The sequence below is a fragment of the Thermobia domestica genome, chromosome 1 (genome assembly GCF_964235325.1).
Source record: "Thermobia domestica chromosome 1, izTheDome1.hap1.1, whole genome shotgun sequence".
NCBI lineage: Eukaryota > Metazoa > Arthropoda > Insecta > Zygentoma > Lepismatidae > Thermobia > Thermobia domestica.
In genome coordinates, this window is record NC_137454.1 from 322,972,442 (window position 1) to 322,988,738 (window position 16,297).

The 16,297-nt window shown below is 35.5% G+C and overlaps 1 protein-coding gene across 6 annotated transcripts in view; it reads left to right on the forward strand.

Moving 5' to 3' along the window:
• The window catches only part of LOC145662879 (venom allergen 5-like), a 235,656-nt gene that overhangs the window by 187,672 nt on the left and 31,687 nt on the right, over nucleotides 1-16,297 (forward strand). For all 6 annotated transcript variants that reach the window (XM_081728872.1, XM_081728883.1, XM_081728893.1 and 3 more), the window contains one exon: nucleotides 14,712-14,796. In XM_081728872.1, coding sequence (XP_081584998.1) covers nucleotides 14,712-14,796 — 85 coding nt within the window. The remainder of the gene's footprint in view (nucleotides 1-14,711; nucleotides 14,797-16,297) is intronic.

Sequence of the window (16,297 nt, forward strand, 5' to 3'; positions counted from 1 at the left end):
TTCTACAGTCACATAACGACGAACGAACAGCCTCCTCTCGCAGCGCCTATATAACGGAAAATATTCCATAGACAGTCACCAGTCTGCAATTGGTTACCCCTCCTTTAGCTTGCCTGAAGATCTAGGAAGCACCCAACCCAAAGCCTTTAGTTTGCTTCGAAATCTAGGCTTTTCCTTTCTTCCCGCTTCGAAGCTCTGTCGGGATTCCTAACCTAAGTCACTTAATTTGTTTCAGAGTTCTATGACTTTCAAACTCCCTCTCTGTTCGCTTCGGAGCATTGGGGATTACTAATCGACTCCACCGAGCTTGCTGCGGAGCCTCGTGGACATCCTGCCCCAGGTTGCTCGGGCCTTGGATCATCTTTTCCAACCGTATATTTTTTAAAATACGCTATTGTACTATTCTTGTAAAATACTGTTTGTAGTGGATTTTGTAATAAAAACCAATAGTAGAAAAATCAAACATATTTTTTTTACTTTACCAAGCTCCTTCTACTCCTTCACAGGGAGAATTTTAATAATATACATTAAATGCTAATGTGACTATTGTTTATCGAAGGTCTATTTAATTACCAAGAAACTGATATTATTCATGTCTCACCAATAAATACACTACATGCTACAGTAATTAGAAAAATTAGCAATTTTTCAACTTGTAGATTTGTTAGTTTTGTCTTACACAGGTGAATGGGGGACTGGTGAATGGTGAATTTGTCATTTCGTTTTCCAAGGCATTTTGTTGTGTTTTTCGAATGGTCCATATTACCTTCAGAAGTACTTGTGGCACATTCATAATCCTTCCTTATAAGAAACGTTTCCCTCATATATATAAAGGTAACCAAGAAAGTTCTGTCACCTTTTGTGGAGATCTATGTTCAATTGCCCCTCATACTGTGAGTTGAATGCGAATGGAGATAGGCGAAGTTCAATTGTTCGTATAGTTATATCCAACATACTACTTGCTTGTGGCAGTTCATTTATACCGTAAACTTGCGTAAGGACAGCGTGAACATGGGATTTCCACAGAGCGTCATAAGGGCGTGTATGCTGTACGAGTTCAAACAAGGGTCAAATGCCGCTGGAGCAGGGCGGAAGATATGCCAGGCTTTTGATGAGGTTGTCGTGACTAGTGTTGTGAAAGCATGAAAAAAACGGAAATTTTGGGTAAGAAACAGTTTTTTTAGCGTTTTTTCCCGAGGTTGCAAAAAAAAAAAAGGGAAAATTGGGAAAAATTGAAATTTTCGAATATTTTACTACATTATGCTTTTGAAATGAAAACTATTTTATATTTACTAGTTTACAGATAAGATAATTGAATGCTTATGTTTCTTGTATTACAAGTAGAATAGGGAAAATTTGTGGCAACAAATATATTTGCACACAACTTCGAAAAAAAAAAACTGTTCCATCTAATACAAAGACTTTTATTTTCCCATTTTTTTCGGAAAGAAACCGGAAAAAGTTTTTTTCCGACAGGTTCAAAATTTTCGAAAATTTTACAGCACTAGTCGTGACTACGCGAACAGTGCAGTGGTAGTTTAACAAGTTTAAAGACGGTGACGAAACACTCGAAGACGCATCACGTGCGGGAAGACCAACACAAAACGAAAATCTTCAGATAGCAATTGAGGCGAACAGTGGCCGGACATGTGAGGAACTGGGAATACAATTCAGTGCGGCAGCACTTCCATCAACTTGGGAAGCACTACAAGTTGGGTCGGTGGGTTCCACATGATTTGGTTCCGGGCCAGAAGGCAACGCGAACAGAGACCTGTGTTTCTTTGTTGTCTCGTCTGAGTAAGGAGCCCTTTCTGGACAGTGTTGACATGTGATGAGGAAGGGGCCCTGTACGAAGCTTCATTGGTTAGCACCCCATGAACCGGTTCCAAAACAGTCAAAACCAGCACTGCACCAGAAGAAGGTCCTCCTGTTTGTTTGGGGGACTGTTCCCGGTATCGTGCATCGGGAACTGCTACCAGCTGGTCAAAGCATCAATGAAACTTTGTACTGTCAGTAATTGAGCCGTGTTCAAGAAAAACTCAAAATTATGGAGCTAGTACTTTTGAATCGGCAAGGGGTTCTCCTTTTAGAGGACGCTAAGCTCCACGTGTATAGGATGATCCGGGATACCATTCTGCGCCTTCGATGGGGAACTATTGCATCTACCATACTCCCCGGATATTGCACCCTCCGATTATTACCTGTTCCATTCCTTGGACAATCACCTTACAGGTCTCCAGTTCAAATCCCTAGTAGGGGTACAAAATGCACTTGGTATGTTCTTTGCTTCACAACCCACCAAGTTCTATCGCGATGAGTGAATGTCACGGGAGATGGCATCGCTGAGTGTTACCAACCCTAATCTACAGTAAAAAAAAGATTCCCTGGCGCACTCAGTGCCCCAGCGTACGGTTCCAGGGTTAAACACCTATCGTCATAGTGGAGAAACTGTAATAGAAGCGAAAATCCGTTTCCTCATATAGATTCAGCACCCATATATGTAGCCAGGTGCAAAGTTCTTTTATAAACAACTCCAAATAACATATCATTTTCTTCCATGAAAATCTATCACAAATTACAACGATCAACAAATTTGAGCAATATATTACATCCACAGAATAGAGTCTATATCGAAAGATTTTCTAATGATTGGTAATAACTCTTTCCATCAAATTTTATTTCATAGTTGAATATAGTCAAGTCTATTATTCCTATTGCTAAAACCTTAAAGATAGGTTTGCAATCTACCTCAAACGTGACCGGTTTTGTGACGTAAAAGGCAGTTAGAAACTTCTGGAGGCATGTCGAACGGAGACCTCTTGTCTGGGTCGCAAACCCCAAACAATTCTCATACATGAAAACTACTGAATGGCCTTAACATCCACCCAGTTCCTCCAAGAAGTAATTTAAACTAATGCAAGTCTTGGGGGCGTAGATAGCGTAGCTCAGAATTAGAAACATGGGAGTAGAATTTCAAAGATAAAATTCGATAACACAGAAATAATTTAGAACAAGAATTTAATGAACTGATCTTGAATGACTGAAAAACTACAGAGCATGATGTGGACTGGTATGACTTAAAGACTAGAAAAGACAATGCATAATCACTTACTTTTGATAACGATGACGAGCAGAACCTCTGATGGACAAAATGACGGAGTGACAGAAACTAATTATGAATAATTTGACTCGCAGAGTTTCGACGTCAAAATAGAACTTCTCCTACCCGGAAGAGAATCCGGTAGTATTTATATGATTTTTCCGTCATGTCAACATTCTTGCACATTCTTTCTGAGTCTTCCTAGTTCTAGAAGTCATCGCCGGTCATTTGCATTGTAGAAGTCAAGGCACTCTAAATTTTCCATTGGATTATGAATCCTAAAGAATATTCAAACTGCCTTCACTTCATACATTGCCTGTTTTATACAAATTTTAAAATCCAATTAAATATTATGTTTCTTTACATTGTGGTACACAATATTCCCTGTGCTTTAATTAAATATTTTGTTTCTTTGGTGGTTGAAACAAAAGCTTGGAGAAAAAAATAAAAAGTTAAACCAAAACCAAAAATTACATAAAATGATAATAGTAATAATAATCAATTCTTCTTAAAATATTGACCCATAAATTATGAAACACCCTATATGTTATATAAAGTATCCTATACGTAATACATGATGTATAAAATGAACATCAAAATAAATAAAAGAAAAATAATGCTTGAATGAAATTTAAAAAAAATGTTTTGAAATATTGTCCACATTGGATTATCCTGTATATAAAAAAAAGAATATTTTATTGTAATGGTAAATAAGTCTTTGCAATATTGTTAGTTAAAGTCTGTTAAAAGCAGACACATAGCAGTTCAGGAACGTAGAATAAGCAAAGATGGTATGAAGTCATGTTAGATAACAGATTATTTTTCTGTCGACTTATCACTTTGTCTGTGGGAACAAACAACCATTCTCTGTTGTTGGCTCAGAGACCAAGTTCTCAAGAATGTTCACAGCGCGTTGCCAACTGCATTTAAATTCACCAAGTTTTAATCACTCAAAGTATGTGGATATACACAACTTAAGAAGTATATAATCACTGGAATAAGCGCTTGCACACAACACTAAAATATATTGTTTAGGGACATGCATTCACTCACTTATTTCATCACTAAGTATGTGTAAATAATACAAAAAGGTAAATTAAATCACTTCACTCAGTAACTCTAGGATATTTAGAGTTAGCAACACTCTTTAATATTCACAGTTGATAGCGGAAATGCAGCGTAGTAGTATTCAATGACAGCGGAAGCAGGGGGGGAAAACTGGAGATGCGTAGAATAACACTGATTAGTAGAATCCCCTCGTAAGATGCTACAGAGCTGGTGCTGAATGCATCTTGTCTTTATTTGTCTGTGTGTGAAGTCAGTTAATAGTACAAAGTTTGTTAAAATAATAGTTTCTGTTTTCGGTGTTTCTTATTTTATTGTGTTATTGGTGCTTTCAACATAATATAGTGATGGGTCCTTTGTGTTTTTTAAAGTTCTAGTGGATTGTGAACAAAAGTGAAAAAAAAAAATCGTGAATTCAATTACAGTTGGAAGTGTTGTGCATCAAAGTGAAACCACTGTTTCCCTTTTCTTTTTCCATCCTCACTTCTTTTCATAGCTAGTCCTGCTATAATTATCTTGTAGAAATCATCCTCTAATCAATCAGTCATGTTGCTTTTAGTTGTTAAAAAAAATTCGTGACCTGCATTGCCTGGGAAGGATATATAGGGTAAAGGAATGCTCTGTTTTAGATAATAGTCATTTGCATATCGCAAACGGCTAAGCGAGTTTTATTCAAAGAAATTGAAGTAAAGTTATTACTGGATAGAGGAATATTAGAAACATAATTACTAGGAATAGAAATATTGACATCGTCATATAAATGTAATGAATTTGACGTAGATGCAACAATAAACGCATTGTCACGTGAGTCGAATGACAGATTAGAAACGTAATGAGGTACGTGAGGTCCAGTGGGTTGCGGTGTTGCCAAGTTTCGCATACAACATTTCGAGAAGGTGCAATCATATTTGAACAACAGTCTTATAAATAATATAACTGCAATAATTATACAAACTAATGTCGTGGCTTCGATGATAAAAATAATTTGTCCGTCCATTCTCTGTAAAAGAAAGAGAGTGAAGGGACTACTAAATATTTTGACCATAACGAAATAAAATAACATAATATCTATAACAACTACAAGCAGTAATAAAACTTATTTCCTATTTCTCAACTACTTTCTTTTGTGTTCTCTCCGTCTGTCTGAACCTTAGAGATCAACTATGAAGTTTCTATAAGCATCATATACAAAAGGTACGTTATTCAATCTTAACCTAGCTCAGGATAGTGTAAATCCTGAACAGTCTCAAGCCTGTAAAATAGGGAGAGAGGTTGAATCTCGTGCCTCAATACACTAGTCTTACTATTAATATCGTATATCCTTAATAAAATATTCCAATAAAAACTAAATGTTCCCTGCGCTTTAATACGCAGACCAAAAATAACATACTCTTAACATGATTGCATGAAAATAAGACTAACAAATTTAGCATGACGTCTCACACCTTGGTAGCCTTAGATCATGAATTGAGTTAATTCAAATAAAAATTAATTACATATATGAATTATTATCATAGTCATTCTATCTTAAATTATTTAAAGGAAACTTAAAAAACTCAAAATCAATACTGAACTTTGGAATGAGGTGTGGAAGTGTACTTGTGCATCATGCAAGGTACAATGCCCACATTCCTATGAACTATCTCTATTAACTTACACTACTAACTTATTTCTACTAATATTTGGAAATATTTAAGTAAAAGAAAACTAATATTTTGTTTCTCTTTTCTTTTTTTTTTTAAATATATTTTCCAGGTATGTATGCTGTTACTGATATACATAATAAACTTAAATACATAAATATATTGATAAGGATAAAATAAATACACATAGTTCGGTAAGTAGTTCAATGATTACTACCTTCAAGATTGTTTGCATGTGAGTTAGCGTAATTTTTCTCTAGTTTTCTCAATTTAAAAAATAAATACAACAATAGAGCAAGAAACAAAACTAACATAATCGGGATTACAATTGAAAAAATGCTATGCAAGTTGTCAAAATGTAGCATATGCAAACTATTTTCATTGAGTTTGAGTGATTCTAATTCAGCACTGATTTGATCTAAAGATTTAATTGCATACGTTACATTTAAATGTGGAGCTGAGATATTTATTGTCAAAACAACATTCGTGTTGACCACATTAATAGTTTGCCTTGAGCGCAATACAGTGTGTTTTATAAAGATGTTTTCAAAGTTTTCATACAAAATAAATTGTGTTTTGTTGTTACCATAGACTAATGGTTCAGTATGAAGAACATTATGAGATGTTCTTTTTGTAATGTGTCCTGGTATTAGAGAATTAACTAATAATCCTGCAGGAGTATAAAGATGACTATACTCAAACTTATGTGAAATAGTTTGAACTTCGCAATTAGTAAATGATTTATTGAAAACCATGTTCGTTAAACATTTCGATGGGGAAGTGACTCGTAAACTAGACGTCTCGCATAAAAATAAAAATGAATGCCATTTACATAACAACTTATTGATTTCCATGAATTTGTTGTCGCTTTCATATACCTGTTCTGGAATATTATATTTCACAAGCTTATCAGAATGTAACATTCCTAAATTGGAAACTTGAAACAATTTTGAAATTTTGTTTGGTGTTACTACTGGTGTTTTCAAAACTAAATCTACATTCAGTGTTTCAAAATTGAAGTTAACCAAAAATACAGATGAAATTGAATAAAATAAACCTATATCATGGATATACAAAGTATCTTTTAAAATTGCATGGTTTTTAACTAAACTTAAAACTTGCTTTGAATTTAATATTTCGTGAGTCACTCTATTTTGAAGAATATCAGATATCATTTTCATAATCCTTTGCTGTGATTGATAGTACGTAAACATTGCAAGCAAATAGGTTTCTATGCTAACTACTTTGCAAAATCCTTCTTCTATCTGTGATTTCATTTTCAGCATAGTGTGTTTGACTGTTAAGGCTACATTCTGTACAATTTTAACTTCATGATTAAAAGCTTTCTTGAGATTTTGAACCTCAGTTGTTAACAAATGATCATGTTCCTGTAACGCATTTACAGATGCCTTTAATTGACTAGTTTGATAAAAATTATAACCTGAAAGACCTAAAGATGTAAGACCAAGTATCCAAGATACAATTGATCTCCGATTACGTTGTTTAGGTACACAATGAACTGAATTGTTCGAAAATTGGAAAGCACATGGTATAACGTCTCTAATTTCTGCAAAAAATTCTCTTTCATGTTCCAATAATTCTTGCCTGAATTGAGTCCAATCTGTACAACTATCATTGTGTGGTAACGTGAAATTAATATCCAAATGAATCCGAAGCGTAGTATAGATGTTCTCTGCATCATGAACTGCAAAGCCTGCTTGCGAAATAGCAATGCCTAGTTCTGCTAAAGTATTTTGTTGCTGAGGGTCAAGATTTAGCTCACAGTAGCTACTCATGGACCATACAAGAATCAGAGTCATGGAAATCCAATTCATCTGAAATGAATAAAAATTTCCACTAAGCGGCTTGTTGAAAATGAAATCTCAGATTTAAAATTTATTTATAGGATGTTCTCTAATCTAATATTTACTTTACAGGATCATTTTTTTTTCTCTAATGTTGATTCGTTTCTCTAAGTATGGAAGAAAAATCCATAATTCCTAATCTAACCCAAAAGGATAGAATAGAAAACGACACAATTGAAGATTATTAAATTACGTTTTGATATTGAAATTTAGAAAATGTTAACATATTTCTATGTCAACTTCCGTCGATTGTCTGGACTTGGTTGAGGTTCAGCGTCCAGAATTCGCTGAAGCATATCAAAACGCAAAATAATAAGATAGTCCACCACCAGTTAATACCTATACTAGATAATGTTATATTTCATAAACTCTTTTTTTTTTTTTTTACACTAACGTTCCCATTTGGCAATTGGAATCTTCGTAAAACGGACGTAGTCTTCTAATGTCAAATGAATCCTCGACTTCTTCATTTTTCGAATTTCGATAGCGAATTCGATACGAATTTTCATTCAATTTTTCAACAATTGTCCCTTGCGTCCTAAATTTGTTTCCAAAGCAAGCCGGAACTCCTTTCTGCGGGTTAACATCTTGGATTAGGACTTTCTGTCCTAAATGAAATTTTTGATCGGAGTATTTTCTCTGAAAGTATTGTTTCTGCGATTCGAATCTCTTAGAAAGATTTTTCGCTGCAATCTCCCTCGCATCCTGTACATTCTTGATTCGGACTTCGTTCTCCACGAACTTGCATGGAAGATCTAACTTCGCATCCAACATCGTTCTCGCTTCAAATCCGAAAAGAAGATAAAAAGGCGAAAAACGGGTACCTTCATGTTTGTGGGTATTAATACAAAATGTTATATTTGCCAAAGCCGTGTCCCAGTCATTTGATTTCTTGTTTACAAAATGTCGAAGGCATGTTTGTATTTTGTCGTTAAATTTCTCAGCTAATCCAATGGTATAGCTACTAGCTGTATTCGCAAACTTCAACTTGATGTTGAATCGTTCTGCCATTTCTTCCATGATCTTCGATTTGTGGGATGTCAATCTATCTAAGTAAATTAATTGAGGAATACCAAACTTGAGAATTATTTCCTCATAAATGGCATTAGTTATCGTTTCTGCCGTAATGTCAGGAAGACTTTTAGTCACCAAATATCTTGTACAAGCATCCACCATTGTTAAAATGTATTTATGTCTGTGTGTAGCCGATAAGGGAAAAGACCCACACTCGTCGATCACTATTGTACTCATAGCAGAGTATGCTGGATAGGTTTGTGGATGTAGAGGTGTTCGACCAGATCTTCGTTTGTTCACCTGACAAGATATACACTGCTGACAACGTTTCTGTATGTACTGCTTTAAGGCTGGCATGTAAACTTTCTTAACTGCGGCTGAATACGTTTTTGAAAAACTTAGATGTCCCCCTCCTAGATTAGAAGAATGAACACAGTCAAAAACATAGTCTCTCAAAGAAGAAGGAATACATAATAAATAATTAATTCCTCCAGGATGTTTTTGTTTACGAAAAAGGCGTCCATCCTTGATCTCAAAGTAGTACGATTGTCTTTCCGTCTTCGCGTCCTTCGGTTCTTCTCCTTCCAAAACTCGGATGATTGGACCGCAAAAAGAGCCCTCCCTCTGAAGTTTGCCGACATCAACGTCCTCCTTGAATGAAATGAATGTATTCAGGTCTTCAACATCAAAGTCCTCTTTTGTTGGTTGATTATTTGTTTCCCTGGAAAGTACATCTGCCACATTGTCTGAAGACTTAACATGAATAGGAATATACTGATATTCTGCTAGCTGTAGTTGCCATCTCGCTAGCTTCGATGGTAGGTTAGGAGTATTTTTCAAGTAGGTAATTGACCTATTGTCACAAAGCAATTTGAACTCTCGACCAATTAAAAATACTCTAAGCGCTTTGAATGCACTTAACACTGCGAGTAACTCTAAAGAATAAATGTCCAAATTCTTCTCACTGTCTCGCAAATTCCTGCTGTAGTAGGCTATTGGATACCACTTCTTATCTTCATCGCATTGCATCAAAATTCCACTCACAGATTTTCGGGAAGCATCTGTGTATAAAGCTAGAGGTTTCTTCGCATCGTACGGCTTCAATATGGGTGTCTTCATCAATTCCGATTTTAATCTATCAAAACTTCTCTGGTGTTCGTCTGTCCAATGAAATTTCACATTTTTTCTCGTCAGTTTTTGAAGAGGGTCCACTATTTCTGCATAGTCCTTTACGAATTTCCTAACATAATTCGTAAGTCCCAAAAATGATTTTAATTTTTTAGTTGATGTAGGTATCTGAAATGTTTTGATTGAATTAATGATCTTGTCCGAAATTTTGTAACCAAACCTGGATAATTCATGTCCTAACGCTATTACTTTATCGTGGATAAACTTACATTTCTCAACAGAAAGCTTCAGACCTACATTACGTAATCTTTGAAACACTTTTTCTAAAATCTCAATCATCTGTTCCTGAGAATTGCTTGAAATCAGGACATCATCCATATAACACATCACATGTTCAGGATAAACGTTCGCTAAACACATAGACATAATTCTACTAAATATTGCTGGAGAATTTAAGAAACCTTGGGGAATTGAACGATAACGAAATGACCCGATTTGAGGCAAATTAAAAGCTGTATAAGGTCTAGATTGTTCTGCCAAAGGAACACAATGAAATGCATTCTTGATATCTAACGAACAATAGTACAGTCTTCCTCCTATAGTAGATAAAATGTCATGTATTGGTGGTAAAGAGACGGATTGTAACACTGCGTGAGAGTTAAGGAGACGCGAGTCCAAACATAGACGTAAATCTCCATTTTTCTTCTTTACAAACAGCACGGGCGAGTTATATGGGCTTTCACTATATTCAATAACTTTTTGGTCTAAAAGAAGATTGATTTGTTCTCTAATTTGTGGTCTAAGGGCCGCAGGAATGGGATACTGTCTTCTATAGAAAGGAACCTGTGTTTTTAATTCTATTACATGCTCATAATTCTTAATTCTCCCTATAGAATCCTCTGACCAAGCAAAAACGTCGGCATATCTATAGCATAAATCAATCAATTGTTCTCTAATCTCAGGTTTAACCTCTGTACCAACATCTAGTTTTGTACTATCAAACAGTTTCTGATCTTTCAACAACTGCTCTGAATCTACATCCTCTGACTGTACATTGAAACATTGAAAATCACTTAAATATGCTAGATCTTCGGCATACCCTAAAATCTCATTTTTCGTTAACGAAATTGAAGACACAAAAGGATTAATAACTTGTACAAAGTGTTGTTTGGGAGATAAAACTGTCCTAGGAATCAAAATTCCTGTCTTGTCTTGTAATGATTTGTTTGGTTCAAGTAACCATTCTTTTCCTGTCTTTGAATTCGCTAATTTTACTTCAACAAATTGTTTCGTTCGAGGCGGAATAGTAACATCATTAACCAAAACAAACGCAGGGTTCATACTATTACAAACTAAATTATTAGCCTGTGGTGATAATTCCTTTGAAATATCCCTGTTATCACTTATAACAAACCTAGGAGGTTTTCCAAATCTACGTAGCAACAAAACATTTCTATTCAAGTCTATTTGTGCTCTCTGGGATACTAAAAAATCATTCCCTAACAACATGTCTTGGGAAAAATTGTTTAGCACGCGAAAAGCATGATGAAATGTTCTCCCATTAATCTTAAAACGAACAATTGCTATTTTATTTATCAAAAGAGAATTTTGAGTAATTCCTTTTATGCGTGTATCAATATTCAAAATCTTAGCCTTTGGTGAAACTAAATCTTCTCTAATTATTGATATCTGTGAAGCAGAATCTAACACAGCATGAGCATTCTTATCTTCTATCAGTATTGGCATTAAAATCATATTGTTTTGAGTGGTAATGGAGGCTTTTACAACATGACCCTTTTTCCCGAATACTGCGTTATCTGTAAATGTACCTCCCACATTTACAGACATTACGCGTTTAAAGACTGCTTCCGCAATAAACATGTATCCTCTGTGTGAAAACCATGACCACAAACAGAACAAATGGGATGTGTTTGTGCCTGAGTCGGATAATGTTGATAATTACTACCATACATAGGTGTTTGGAACTGGTAATTATGAAAATTACCTCTAGGATAAAATTGATTTCTCGACTGGCCTCTAAAATTTCTATAGTTACCACGGAATCGACCTCTAAAATTTCCTCTTTGACTAGAGTTATGATTCTGATTTCCTCTATTTTGTCTGAAAAAGTTATTCCCTTTTCCTTGAAAATTCTGTCTGTTTTTATTACCATTGTTTTTATTACTACTATTACTGTTATTCTGATCAGATTGTTGCTGACTAATCTGTAAAGTTAATTTCTCTAACTTTTCCTCTAACGACTGCAATTGATCGGAGCTAACTGGACTTTGTGCCTGATTACTTGATTGACTCTGCACTTTCGGTTCACTAGCCTCCTGCTTAACTAACTTTTTCTTTTTCTTCCTCTTTTCCTGATTGTTCAGCGGTTTCACCTCTACTTCACTATCTGACTCGACCTCGGAAGAATCTGCTGTTAATGAAGTTTTCAACTTTGGAAGTACGGATTTCCAAGATTGTTTCGTAACGGAAGTATTACGTTCGCGTTTTTCCCTTCTCTGTACACGAGCTTTATTTTTCTCAAGCTTAACTAAAACACCTAACATTTCTTCTACAGTTGTAAATTCATATACTCCAATGCGCTCTAAATAATAAGGTTGTAATGCAGAGGCTATAAGAGCAATCACCCTTTCCTCTGACAACTTGTCATCAAATCTCTGAATCAGCAAAAGCATGTCATACACAAAGTTCGTAACTGGTTCATCAGGTTTTTGTATTCTTTCTCGCAATTGATCTTCTATGTCTAAACCTAGTGTAGATCTACCAAATTCCTTAAAAATAAGTGTCTTTAAATTGTCATAAGATTGTCCTCTTCACTTTGTCTCTGTAAAAATACCCGTAACCTTTTTCTAAATTGCCCTGTAAATGCTAACGGTAACATTTCCTTTTTCTTAGTTTCGTCCCAACCATTGATCCTACATACGTCATCATATTCTTCCATAAATAAACGTATATCATCACCACTTTTGACATCGAACCTCGGAATAGGCAACAAATCTCGAGCAATCTCAACCTTAACCGAATTGTTTGCCGGAGTTTCTGTATTCGTTCCTTGATTCATTTTGCTGTTTAGCCTAGTATTATATTTATGTGGAAATCTTGTTTGCGTTTGCGCTGACTTTTTCTTTAATTTCACTACATGTAAATGTATATCATCTAACAATTCTGTTAACTCATCAATGGGCATGAGCAAAATAAGGCAAGAAAATAATCTTTTAATTTAAATAACTAATATAACATTGTACTCTATGTAATATAACCATAAATTTCTAAACCACCTTAAATACAACCTTAGCACTTAAATTCTAAAACGTTTAAATACACTTTGAAATATGATTGCACACTCCCGCTCTTGGTGAAACATTACGATACCGAAATCAATTTGAACAGTGAATTTCAACATACAAAATAGCTTGTAACACTATCCAAAAAACCGCGCACTCCACCATGCTAAAACCTTAAAGATAGGTTTGCAATCTACCTCAAACGTGACCGGTTTTGTGACGTAAAAGGCAGTTAGAAACTTCTGGAGGCATGTCGAACGGAGACCTCTTGTCTGGGTCGCAAACCCCAAACAATTCTCATACATGAAAACTACTGAATGGCCTTAACATCCACCCAGTTCCTCCAAGAAGTAATTTAAACTAATGCAAGTCTTGGGGGCGTAGATAGCGTAGCTCAGAATTAGAAACATGGGAGTAGAATTTCAAAGATAAAATTCGATAACACAGAAATAATTTAGAACAAGAATTTAATGAACTGATCTTGAATGACTGAAAAACTACAGAGCATGATGTGGACTGGTATGACTTAAAGACTAGAAAAGACAATGCATAATCACTTACTTTTGATAACGATGACGAGCAGAACCTCTGATGGACAAAATGACGGAGTGACAGAAACTAATTATGAATAATTTGACTCGCAGAGTTTCGACGTCAAAATAGAACTTCTCCTACCCGGAAGAGAATCCGGTAGTATTTATATGATTTTTCCGTCATGTCAACATTCTTGCACATTCTTTCTGAGTCTTCCTAGTTCTAGAAGTCATCGCCGGTCATTTGCATTGTAGAAGTCAAGGCACTCTAAATTTTCCATTGGATTATGAATCCTAAAGAATATTCAAACTGCCTTCACTTCATACATTGCCTGTTTTATACAAATTTTAAAATCCAATTAAATATTATGTTTCTTTACATTGTGGTACACAATACTATGTTTATGATCATTCTTTTTTCCCCATGATAATTACTTTCAAGTTAAGTCGAAATTTCAGCTAAATTAATATACTTTCTCATGCAGTTTCACGTTACACGCTCATACTCCTGTAGGTAAACTAACAGAAGTAAGAATGATTTTACGCCCCGAGACGGCTCGCCTTTTACATGCATTGTACACCTGATACCTGGCAGAAATGTAGTTATTTCTGGTATTTTTGTAGAGAAAATAAAATTAATTAAAAGCATGTGGTTCAAGTGTCTATCAAGCAAGTTTATTTGAAATTTCAATAACACTACCTGATCCATATAGTTAAGCTCATCTTATAAAAAAGACTGAATATTTGCACCAATGTTTCATTAATATCCGCAAGTACTATTATGTAATATCATATCCCCAAAAGTCGTTTGGAGGGGCTTTTATCTTGTAAAAAAGATACTTATTAGAAAGACTCGACTAGCTAAAATTACGTTTATTTCATGCAAATTTGAGAGCAAAAGAGGGAGATTTCTGACTTCCAATATCAATCTTTTTCTAGGCGCTTCCTTGATATATCCGAAGAGGTTAGTTTCTTAAGTAATTGTGCCGCAGCACTAAATCAGTAAAATACTGGGATAAATATTATAGTTGGTACTTATATATTCGTTTGTATTCCCGTAGAAATGGAATGACGAACTTGCAAGTATGGCTGAGGTATACGTACGTCACTGTGTTGATAACCCTGATAGCGTATGCATGAAAACTCGTAAGTATCCATGTTCATACTTATTAAGTGAATATAGGTAAAAGTAAATTAGATGCCTTTTGCACCGAGGTTATGTGAAACCTGAATTTACATATTGACGTAGATTGCAAACCACCCACTTTCCACCAGGAACCAAATCCAGCTCTCGCAAACGAGAAAGGAAGCGCTCTATGACATTTTCTTGGAAATTAAACACATTTTAAATACATTAGTTTGTAAAAATCTTGTGTATATGCTGCAATTAATGATTTTCCTCCCGTGTTAGATTTCCTTCCCGTTTTTGTCGCTACACTGTGCGCACCCCACTCATTGACATAGGAGAAACAAGAAATTAAGATGATAGCGAAGATAAAACAGCACAAAGATGACATAAGATAGAAACGGGACAAAAACGCAATAAGTATCAGAAAGAGACAAACCACCGGATAGCGTGAGAAGGAGCAGAGATCATAGAAGCAGAGGAGAGGACATTGGTGAGAAAATGGGAAAAAGCCAGGGAAATTATGAAGGCAGGAGACAAGGTGATGAATTGCAAATGCAACCAAGATACGCATCATTCATCTCCAGTTTCAGATTCTTCATTCAGTTCCTTGACTGGAAATTACTTCGAAATTCATATTGCTTTATCTTCTGTTGCCAAAACCCCCTGAGAAACATGTTTGTCAGGATGTACTCATTCACGTTTAATATTTGCATATCCCAATGTTCCATACCCACACGTGTAAGCAATCTCTATAAATACATGCTTCATTTACAACTACGTGCTATTGTGTACAAACACTGTTACCAGCAGACGATTGAACAACACCAGGAAGTCACAATGTTGGATCGAATGGGAACCAAAGATGGACGACCCTCTCCTCACCTATCATCCCTTTCAGAGGACACCTATAAAGAGAACCACAAGCGGACAGAAGCATCAGTCTACAGAAGGACATTAACCTACCAATGACCTTCTGGGTCCGCAATGGGCTATGGAGATGCCCTCTGAAACTTATGTCTGGAGGGCAGTTAGTGAAAGAGATACCCTACAACCACCTTTCTCCCGGGGCTGCAGTGAGCTACGGAGTAATCCTGTAACTCTCCCGAGGTTGGAGTGGACAAAGAAGACTCCTTATAATCACCTACCCCGGAGGCTGCAGTGAACGAAGGGATTCCTATTAAAACCTAAGACTAATAGAACCTATATTTCCGAAGCCACCACTGTGTGCTGAAAATACGTTGAATATTAAAAACATGTTGTATATGACAAACAAACTTCGTAAATGTTATAGATATTTATTTTTATAATTAACTAGCATCAATTACACGCTTCGCTGGGATAAATGATCAAAAATAGTGATATGTTTCGTTAGTCAGTCACTTTTTTATTATTATTAAAGCGCTCCTTGATATTGGTCATTTTCGATGATTCTTATATATCCCTTCTCCTCCCAATGTTGCGGGACACGGCATCGGAAGTGTCATTGTTCATCTCAGCGACCCCCAAAAGTATGAATTC